The following is an 11701-nucleotide window of genomic DNA, read 5'->3' as shown; positions in this document are numbered from 1 at the left end:
TATTTTTCTGTCACACACAGAGACAGGATGTACTGCAGCCAATCGGAAAAAAAAAAATCGCGATTGGCCAAGTGCAATAATTAAACCTCAAAGGGTGTGTGATTTAGTTAAATAAATATATAGCCTACATGCATGTTACAAAAAATAAATAAATAAATACAAATATAAATAAATGTGTGGACTGAAAGCTGAAGTTAAATTTTACTTTCAGTCCACTTTGAAGGTTCAAGGTTCAATTTAATAAAATAAAATAATAAAACAAAAAAGTGTGTTGAATGGTCGATGAACTAAAAAGTGGATAAAAACAATAACTTTCAGTCCACTTTAAAGTTCATGTGCAATGAGAAAGCAAAACTGAGCCCTTTTTATTCAGTTTGCTTTTGGAAAAAAAATAAAAATAAAATAATAAAATTTATATTTCGGAGATGTTTTGTTAAGGTATATATACAGGTGCATCTCAATAAATTAAATAAAATAATAAAACAAAAAAGTGTGTTGAATGGTCGATGAACTAAAAAGTGGATAAAAACAATAACTTTCAGTCCACTTTAAAGTTCATGTGCAATGAGAAAGCAAAACTGAGCCCTTTTTATTCAGTTTGCTTTTGGAAAAAAAATAAAAATAAAATAATAAAATTTATATTTCGGAGATGTTTTGTTAAGGTATATATACAGGTGCATCTCAATAAATTAGAATGTCGTGGAAAAGTTCATTTATTTCAGTAATTCAACTCAAATTGTGAAACTCGTGTATTAAATAAATTCAATGCACACAGACTGAAGTAGTTTAAGTCTTTGGTTCTTTTAATTGTGATGATTTTGGCTCACATTTAACAAAAACCCACCAATTCACTATCTCAACAAATGAGAATATGGTGACATGCCAATCAGCTAATCAACTCAAAACACCTGCAAAGGTTTCCTGAGCCTTCAAAATGGCCTCTCAGTTTGGTTCACTAGGCTACACAATCATGGGGAAGACTGCTGAACTGACAGTTGTCCAGAAGACAATCACTGACACCCTTCACAAGGAGGGTAAGCCACAAACATTCATTGACAAAGAAGCTGGCTGTTCACAGAGTGCTATATCCAAGCATGTTAACCCTTATATGCATCTGGGATGGCTTATGGGCCGTTTACACGACAACGTTTTCAGCCAAAAACGGGAAACTTTTTATGCATTTTGACTGTTCGTTTACATGACGGTGACATTTTGGGGACTGAAAACGCATATTTCTGAAGTTTTTGAAAACGGCACAGTTATCGTTTCCGTGTAAACCCAATATGTGAATCTTTGAAAACGGTGATGTCATGCGCATGCGTAGTACGTGTTAGGCATGTAGACATGCGCAGTACGTATCGATTTTAAAGGCAAGCGCAACCAAACATACACAACAATGGCGGAGTATATGGAACTGTTGTTGCTGCTCAAGAGTTTGCTAACGCTTCTTCAGCAAAGTGTGGATTTACTTCACCAATATTACAACCAACAGCAGAGACGCATCATATAGTGAATTGGTGGGTTTTTGTTAAATGTGAGCCAAAATCATCACAATTAAAAGAACCAAAGACTTAAACTACTTCAGTCTGTGTGCACTGAATTTATTTAATACACGAGTTTCACAATTTGAGTTGAATTACTGAAATAAATGGACTTTTCCACGACATTCTAATTTATTGAGATGCACCTGTATATATATATTATACACCTTAACAAAACATCTCCAAGATCTCCATTTACTCTCCTATAAGCTATGAAAGAGCAACCTCTCAGCACAAACACACACACTGGGGCATTCAGAAGAGAAGGACTAAATAGTCAATAACTCAATTACAAAAAGCAAGTTAGTTCAATCTCAGTACACTCACAACCCCTCTTCCGCTATGCCTGAACCAGCTTCTTTGCCTCACATTCATCACACACACACACACACACACACACACACACACACACACACACACACACACACACACACACACAACATCACACTGTAAAGAATGCCACTGCACACACACACACACACACACACACACACACACACACACACAACACACACGCACACACACACACAACACACACACACACATTCATCAACTCTAGATTTATGATCAGAGATGACAGCAGAGCTGTCTCCCATCGCCAGGGGCAAAGGGTTGATCCTCAAACCCCCTCTGAAACCATCTTCCAGGTGCAGAGCTCCCTCCCTCCCTCACACAAACACACACACACAGAAAGTCATTTGTAGATTGTCAGCCAGTGCTAATTTCTGAGTGGGTAAGGAATCTACCCATCAGCTTTATATGAAGAATTTGTTTCCTTTCAACACTACTTTCATTTGCTGTTTTCCCGTGGCTGATTTATTGGCTGCAGGTGAGTCTGTATGTGTCAGTATCTTTTCAAGTAATTTTTTGCATTTGCCAGTTTGGCCGATTATAACTCATCTGAACATTACAAACGCACCTGTTCAGATAATGTCTTGACACAAAGCAAGTCGATTTCCTGTCCACTCTTGAATTTGTCGGTAAGGTGATGTTTGCACAGAAAGTCATTTGTAGATTGTCAGCCAGTGCTAATTTCTGAGTGGGTAAGGAATCTACCCATCAGCTTTATATGAAGAATTTGTTTCCTTTCAACACTACTTTCATTTGCTGTTTTCCCGTGGCTGATTTATTGGGTGCAGGTGAGTGTGTGTGTGTGTGTGTGTCTCAGTACCTTTTCAAGTTATTTTTGCATTCGCCAGTTTAGACGATTATAACTCATCTGAACATTAAACACACACCTGTGTAGATAATGTCCCGACACAAAGCAAGTCGATTTCCTGTCCACTCTTGAATTTGTCGGTGTGTGTGTGTGTGTGTGTCTCAGTACCTTTTCAAGTTATTTTTGCATTCGCTAGTTTAGACGATTATAACTCATCTGAACATTAAACACACACCTGTGTAGATAATGTCCCGACACAAAGCAAGTCGATTTCCTGTCCACTCTTGAATTTGTCGGTAAGGTGATGTTTGCAGTGTGTTTGAATGTTCCTGCAATGCACAAAGAGAAAACACACAGTATTCAATCAATGCGAGTTGTTTGTGGCCGTACCTGTGCAGGTGTGAGAGTGACAGACAGATAAAAGCGCCACACGAGAGGCCGTCAGCACCTCTGCCTTTCTCCCACAATCCCTCATTCACAAACAAGACATGACACAGACACAGAGGGGTGTGTGAATGCTATTTGTTTGTGCTTCAGTGTGTGTATTATTTGGTAAATGAATGCGAAAGAACAATAGAGAATGGAGTGTGACATGAGCTCAAAAGATGCCAAGCCCTTCACTGTCGACTTTAAAAAAGAAAAAAAAACAGGGCACTGGAAAAATTTCTATTAGTATAACATAATACTTGAAATTGCAAAATGCACCAAAATAATGAATAATTATGCTGACTGCTAAGATACTTTATTTGGGACAAAGATGTCATCAAATAATATATCCTTCATGGTGATCGCAACAAGTAAAATGAAAAACTAACAAATTAATTAACAAAATGAACAAATTAATAAAAATATACAAATTATATTATATATTTATATAACATTATAAATAAATGTTTATAGAAATATAAACTACAATATATTTATATGCATTTTTATAAATAGAAATATAATTAATATGAGCATATATATTAATATATATATATATGTTAATATTTTTAAATATAAATAAAAATTTATATAAAATTATATTACATTTTTTAAAGTTTAATAAAACACATTTTGAATAAAATCTAAATATAGTATCATTTTAAATATTACATTGAAATAATTAAACAGTTTATTTAAATGAAATGTATTATTTTACACAGTATTTGTGTGCTATGTATTTTTATGCTCACATTGTTAGCTTAGTAACTAGTAACATCTCTTTCTGTCCATCTTCACAGTTTCTGCATGTGGAGCAAGATAAAGAATGCAATATGGATTGTTCCGGAGCTCCTCGCAAGCCTCTGTGTGCATCAGACGGACGGACCTTCAGTTCCCGCTGCGAGTTTCTCCGTGCAAAGTGCCGTGACCCTCAGCTGGAAGTCATACGAGGGTCATGCAAAGGTCAGAGTTCACCAATCAAACGTGAGCCGCTGCTGGTTGGCCTGATGCCCTTTGTGGGTCAGGGTCGAGGCGGGCAGGGTTAAATCCATCTAGGGATAAATGATCTTTCTTTGACGAGACAGAGCGGGATTTTGCAGAGTACAACACACCGTCCTCTATGACATTTCAAATTGTACTCTTAAGAGGCGTTCACACTAACAGTGATCTGAAGCGAGTTGATGATTTGAGGTGACACAAATGATGCAGATTCAACTTTGCTCCTGATTGTCCTTATGCATCTTAAATTTAAAAAAAAGTTTGAATGTTTAATGTTTTGAGAAACTTTATTTAATTTATTTTATTTGTAATTTATAAATGTAATATTTATTTTAATAATACATTCAATGTGATATATTATTAATCATATTATATATGAATAATATATTAAATATAGTTTAAATATTTAAACATTTAAAAATCATTCAATTTAATCCCATAAATTAAAATATAATTATCAAAGAATTTTGGCTCTGAAACAGCTTTTCTTTTCTGATGATGTAACCGAGGCCACACTAGCAGAATAAAAAATCATATGAACCAGTAAAGTTATAGCCTATCCAGTTAAACCCTGAAAGACAAACTTAAGATCCAGTGTGGATTAAGAATGCCATTTTATGTTTTCTATAAAATCACTCTATTTGGAATGCAAATGAAATAGCAAAAGCGTAGCAGTATATAAAAATATACAAAGACTGGTAAAAATTGGTGCGTTTTCACAAAATCCATAAATTGAGAAACATCTTTGCTAAGATCTCGATGGGGATCTTGCCTGTGTAAAAACAAATGTACAGTGGTGCATTCATACGTGTAAGAGATCGGTGGTCATTTGTATGAAGGGAGGGGCGAACGCCATCAGTAACCACAGAGGTCAGAGGTCAAACGGCTCACAAACACTCTCATTGTATTTAGGCTCGGCAGGAAGACTCTCGTGCCCTGTACACTTTTCTGCTCTGTGCTCTCTTTCTTTCTGTCTTTCTGTCTCCCGCTCACTCTTTCTTTCCCTACTAGTAAGCACAATGTGTCATTCTTACATTGGGATTAAAGAGAGTGTGAGAAATAGAGAGAGAAAGGGAAAGAGGTACAAAAAGAGGATGAATTATGTTCCGCTAAAATGAGAGTGAAAGAAATAGATTGGAAAGGGAAGTACATTCAGGGTTCGTTCAGGTTGTGCAGCTGTGCACAAACGTCAAAGTCGAGAACAGTTTATTTCAACACTCTTTATATGATTTGTCTCTCAAATTTGAACTGAATTGAGCTGGATAATAACATTAATTCTCAACTGACTCTAGCTGAATTGCCTTCTGCAGAGCTACTTATTGACGTTCTGAATTAAGAACTTTTCATGACCGATGAACTTGACACATTGGCAGTTATTGAACTAAATTTAGCTGAGTAATTACACTATTATCTTCTCTAGCGCTGACTTACAGCTTAGACTGCTTTTTTCCATAATTAACGAATTTGACAACATTAAAGGTCCTTGCACACTGAGGCTGAAATTTTCTTAGGCGTTTTTTTTTAAAAGTTTTTTTCGTATTTGTCATCCTTTCCTATCAAAATGCTTGCTACGGATGCGAAAACGCAGAAAATCGAACCTGGTCCGATTTTGTTCATGAAGGACTAAAGTTTCAGAGGCAGTGTGTAAACGTGATTGACACAACATGAGGTTGTATTTATTTTTTAACATGCTAAAATTTCGGACTCAGTGTGCAAAGACCTTAACACTGTCATTTTTCTGTTTTATTAATGTGAAGCTGATTTAAAACAATCTGTACTTCATAAAGCGTTATATAAATAAATGTAACCTGACTTGACACTCGAATAGGCATAACATACATAATGCACACAAACATTAGGTAAAATGGCTAATTTTAAGTACTATATTTTAGTGATTTGTTTTTCAGAACTGAATGATACAGTATATACATTAGGTTAGCATTTACATCGTATACCATCCTTTTCACTGAGTTCCTTGCTTATCCTCTCATGCCATCCCGGACTAAAAGTGTTTTAATGATTTGCCCAGTGGAGAGAGTGAGTTTATGTCTCCACTGAGGTCTGGAAGATTTTCTGCCCAGCTGCAACAACGACATCCACACACACACTCACACATAAATGTACATACAGATGCATTACAACCTGCTGGACACCATCAGCTCACACAGACTTAACACAGAATGACAGAGCGAGATCTGCGATAGTTTTACCACTGGGCTGGTATAGACATAGTGATGACTCCAGTAGGACTGTTGGTCTAATTCCCAACCACTCACAGGGATCCAGCACTTCCGAAACATCTTGAATTATTCTGTGTCTGAGAGGTCACATGTCACTGCAAAAGAAACCAAGTCTTATTTCCTGCTTCATTTTCTTTCGCCATTACCATTTTTTCCTTTCCTCTGAAAAAAAGAAAAGAAAAAACACCCGTGCCACATCAGTCAGAGAGAGAACGCCAGAGGACTCGCCTGTCGGTTTGAATTTAATGCACTCGCTCTCTGCAGACATTCTGTTTTCTATATTACACTAACACGATGAGCAGAATAGTAACTGTGTGCTTAAAGTGGAATAATTGGAAATAAAGTTTAAGTTTATATATAGAAAAGGGGATGGACAGAGTTTGTGAACAAATGAATCATCAAGTTAATAGTACTTTTCAAGATCTCCAAAGCAGACGTGTCATGCATTTTTTAAGAGGGCTCCAGTGGCAGTCCTGACTCACTGTTAAATACTTAGCTGTTTGATAATCAGGATAATAAGGATAAAGAACATTTTCAGTTCACAACAAATTACCTATGAATTGACTGACCAAATTAAGACATGAGAATGTGTTATTTTTGCCATAGAATAACATGGATGGTTATATAGTTTGTCGGACTTGCTGGATTTACCTGTGTTGTGTCTCCAGATACGTCCAGGTGTGTAGCAGAGAAGAAATACACAGAACAGCAAGCCAAGAAACTCTTTCCACAGGTGTTCGTTCCTGTCTGCAATCCTGACGGAACCTACAGCGAGGTATGAGATGAATTATATAACGATAAAAATTTAGAATGATAGATGGCTAGACTGATGGATGGTTAGACAGACGAACGGACGGCATATTGTTGGATTTTACACCTTTCAATTTCACTGTCAAATTTCTCAATTGTTCTGCCTCTCTCTGTCTTTTTTCTTGATCTCTGCTGTATTTGACTAACAGGTTCAGTGCCACAGCTACACTGGTTATTGTTGGTGTGTGACACCCAGTGGCAGACCCATCAGCGGCTCAGCAGTAGCCAATAAGAAACCTCAATGCCAAGGTACCATACTTCTACCTCTGCTGTGTTTTTCATGCCTTTATTCTTTATTCTGTGCTTCAGTCACATCTTCTTCAAAAGAGATTTTCACATCATAAATAGTACTCTGAAGTGATTCCAAACAGTGATTACACAATCTCAATGTTTTGGCACATTATAGTTGTTTAGGAATATAAATCAACAGAGAAATGCAGAAACTCAGCGTCTAAGCCAGTGATAGCACTGAGAGATGCCGGAACAGAGCTAATCCTAATCTACAGAAACGTTCCAGCATAACAATACCACATAACCAAAGCCACATGCAGTAAACTAGCATAGCACTGCATTAAACACACACTCACGCACAAAACTGAAACTCAATCACTGCAGGCCATGGGTTCCTGGATCATAACATTGTTGGCTTGGCTTTAACCACAGCTTCACTAGAAAAGGACCAATTAGATTTAATTGCACATGCAACAGCTTAATCAGTTAGGTCTGGGGGAGCATCACAAAACAAATGTGCGTTTGGCAGGCGAAGCGCCCAACTCAAACATTCTTGCTCTTTTACTCCAAGAGAGTGTCATATGGCTTTTACCCCCTGCAGCCTCCATAACATTATCATGTTCCTCTGTAGAGGTTTAATGCATAATTAAAAACGTAAGTAATTTCAAATTAACCATTCCTGGAAGACTTGCTCTGATCTACAGGACACATTTGAATGTTATAGTCCAGTTAAGAATCAACTAAATTCTAGGTGTAGATTTGCTAAAATCTTAGTGTGAGTAACCTGTGATTGTCCTGCTGATTTTCAGGGTCCAAGAAGGACAAAGTGAATCCGAAGGAACCAGGAAAATCAGGTAAATACCCTCAACGATTTCTTTTGATATGGTAAAGACTTTCATGAGGGACAATCTGCACTGGCAGCTACGTTTTAATGTGTGTGTGTGTGTGTGTGTGTGTGTGTGTGTGTGTGTCTGTACTGCGAGTTACGGCTTGCCATTCTAATATTTTGTGAATTGAGAGTGCTGAAGTTGCTTCAGGGCTGAAAGTAAATGGTCGTATGTTGGAGTCGTTAAACAGAGAGACGCTGTAATAACAGCCTTTGCTTTTCACAATCGTTAAAACGAAATCGAAGGGCTTCACGGTTCTGTCAGATTACTGCAGTGAACATTAACCACTTCACCTGGACGTCATTTCTCTTCTTTCCAGATGAAGACCTTTCTCATGCACTACTAATGGCACTAACAGCACAGACCACCTGATCTCTAGATGATCACCGTTTCTCAGTTTTAAGAGGAATGTCCTTTTCAGTTTAAAAACTCAGCTATGGGAGATGTAAAGGTTTTTGTTGAAGTTTATTTCTTAGAAGTTTTACCAATTCTAAAGAGCGTATTGATTAAAAAATAATAATAATGATAATAGGATTTTACTTACGAAATAGCAGATTTCCAAGTAAAAAAGGCACTGTAATATAATGGAAAATTTGATCATGTTCAGTCAGGTTAGGTTTTTCAAAGTTAGGTTTTTGCTATATAATGAATTGTAAATTATTAGATATTATAGTAGCCTATATATAACATTCTTAAATTAAATATTTCATATATAAAATTATTGGTACACTTGATAAAAGCTTAAATTTACCCTATGCTTGTGTGTGCTGTTTATTTTTATGCATACTGGAATATTGTATGATTACAAACTGCTAATGCCAAACTCTATTGAAATCAATCACTGTGCTTTTCATGTGGTGAACATTATTTTGTGAATGCAGACACTGCAAAAAATAGTCTTCCTCAGTTTTTTTTCTGCACAAGTACCTAAACATTCTTAAATGAAGACACGATTACTTGAATATCTTAAGTAAACAAAATTGAATATCTTAAGTAATTTTGCTTCAGTTTTACAAAATGTATTTTGATTTTAAATGTTTATAGATATTTGTAAGGAAAAAGAAGATAAACATACTGAGGAAGAAAATCAGTCACTTGAAAATCAGTCCCATGATGATTAGCATGCTGCCATAGGAGGCAGTTGCCTAAGTAGGCAGTAGACAGCAAGGCAGCTCACTAGGTTTTAGAACAGATCCATTATCAGAGGTGCGGCCCGGTCAGTAGTGCACAAAGCATGATGATGACCTGGTTTCACATATTGGGTCATTTCCCAATCCCACGCCTTCTCCTTCTTCCCACCATTTCCTGTCACTTCTGGGCTGTCCTATCAAATAAAAAGTAACATAAACATTGAAAATCATTGATGTGTTGAGCGACACTGAAATTTTAGAGTCATATAAATAACAGGGTCGAATCTCGTAATACTTTATCACTTCATCAGTGTGCTGACAGTGGCTGTTCCCCAACTTTTCCCCAAAGATGCTAGTAGAGAAAAACACACCAAATGAGAGAAGGGGCAGTTGATGACCTCTGATGAGTTAATGGTGACCCTGCTGAGGTTAACCACACCTGCGGCTCTCAGCATTTTAGATTCCTGTGGCCAAAGCGTCTAGCGATGTTTCTTCATCCCCATCTGCACACAACAGATCATATGTCCGCTCTGTTTGTGTGCGTGTGTGTTTGCATGCATTCTTGCATGCCTGTTCTCCAGATCATGCCTGTTCTTGGGTTTTTTACAGGGAAGGCAGATATTTTTTTACATACAGGGTCCAAAATTCATTTTACGCAAATACCAGTCAGGAAAATGTATTTTGCATTATTTATTTATTTTATTTAGAAATACATTATTGACCTTATGAATGATTTAATATACATTATTACTGCAAAGTTTCTGCAGGTTTTATGAAGGTAAACTTAAGACATTTTAAGATCTTTTTAAGACCACGTAAGCCCAACGAGTAGTAATATGGAAATAACTTACTACACTACAAAAAAGACTTGCTTGTTTTCCAGTGCAAATGCCATGACTTAAGATAAGAAGTCTTGTTTTTTGAGAAATTTATCAAAATTAAAACAAGATCAAATATCTGCCCATGGGCTAAGAAAAATTCAAAGTGAAAACAAGTTTTCATACCCCTTTGACAGATGTTCATTCTTGTTTTAAACTTAAACGCACTTCATTTTGTTTAATTTCATACTGCATCTCAAGTAAATGTGTCTTGATTTAAGGATGTTTATATGTTTATATTGTAAAAGAAAACAAAAATACTGAGCAATACACAAACTTTTTTCAGTGCATGCAAGATTTTTGTCATGACTTATGAATTTAAGACTTCCTGCTCCGATTTAAGAACTTTTTAGGCAAATTTTGTCAAAGGGTGCACCTTGTAAAATATAAAACCCTGTATTATATTATTGTATTATATATTATAAGCGATATATTATTACATAATGAATCATTGTATATGATTAAAATGGAATCTTTATCCATTTTGGTGCCTTGACATGAGGATTTATTGCCACACAAGTTCAAACAAGGGGAAAACTACTTCCTAGATGAACAATTATCCAAAGAACAACGCTTAAAAGATTGCAGGTCATTATAAAGTTACTGCAAACATTTTTCAAATCACTTCAGCCAAATTTTACTCACATTTGCTTGGCGAGTGTTCATTTTGGATGTTGTTTTGCATATATCTATCACAATTTTTGCACTTACAGACTTCTATATTTGAACTACACTGCTCTTTGTCTTTACAAGCGTGTGTTTCATGATGTCAAGCAAAGAGATTGAATGTTTAAACCGTTTTTTCTTTCTTTCAGTGAGTCAGTTATAACCACTAAACCTCCTTTAACCCTTTATCTGCCTGTTTGTGCTCCTCAGTTCTCGGTTTTATTCTGTTTCTCCATTTCTCTAATCTGTCCTGGCCGGGCAATGTGCAAATGCGTCATGGCTCATGTGATGTGACTGTCTAGCTGGCAATTGTAATTGTAGTTTCCTTGCAAATCTTCTCCATTCTAAATGCAGATCCGCCAGCGATTTTCATGGTGGAACCCCAGCCGTCCGCTGATGAGGAAGGTGAGTGTCAATGAAGCCTTTAAATGGCGTCTAGGTCGAGCGTTCACTAGGGTTTGAGACAGCACTAATGTTTTGTGCATTTGTGTGTGTGTGTTTTAGACATCACCTCTCAGTACCCCACACTCTGGTCAGAACAGGAACGTTGCCGAAAAAACAGGACCAGAACACAATGTGAGTTACCGACAAACATCTGTCATCACTTTTCAACACAAAATGCTAACTGAGTCAGATTGGTTTTGGTATGTAGGAGAAGACAGAAAACCATCACATGCTAAATGTTTTAATTTACTTACTTTGCTCAGGAGACGTCAGTGGACTTTGAGAATCAA

At 36.6% G+C, this 11701-nt stretch overlaps 1 protein-coding gene across 1 annotated transcript in view; it reads left to right on the top strand.

Moving 5' to 3' along the window:
* The window catches only part of smoc2 (SPARC related modular calcium binding 2), a 37825-nt gene that overhangs the window by 8902 nt on the left and 17222 nt on the right, over positions 1 to 11701 (top strand). The window contains exons 2-5 of the mRNA XM_016230111.1: positions 3927 to 4089; positions 7034 to 7140; positions 7325 to 7424; positions 8216 to 8260. Of these exons, the coding sequence (XP_016085597.1) occupies positions 3927 to 4089; positions 7034 to 7140; positions 7325 to 7424; positions 8216 to 8260 (415 nt within the window). The remainder of the gene's footprint in view (positions 1 to 3926; positions 4090 to 7033; positions 7141 to 7324; positions 7425 to 8215; positions 8261 to 11701) is intronic.

Source organism: Sinocyclocheilus grahami, unplaced genomic scaffold (genome assembly GCF_001515645.1).
Source record: "Sinocyclocheilus grahami isolate Dianchi unplaced genomic scaffold, SAMN03320097.WGS_v1.1 scaffold363.1, whole genome shotgun sequence".
NCBI classification, from domain to species: Eukaryota; Metazoa; Chordata; class Actinopteri; order Cypriniformes; family Cyprinidae; genus Sinocyclocheilus; species Sinocyclocheilus grahami.
The sequence above is the reverse complement of the archived record's forward strand: the minus strand, read 5'-3'. Positions and strand labels throughout refer to the sequence as shown.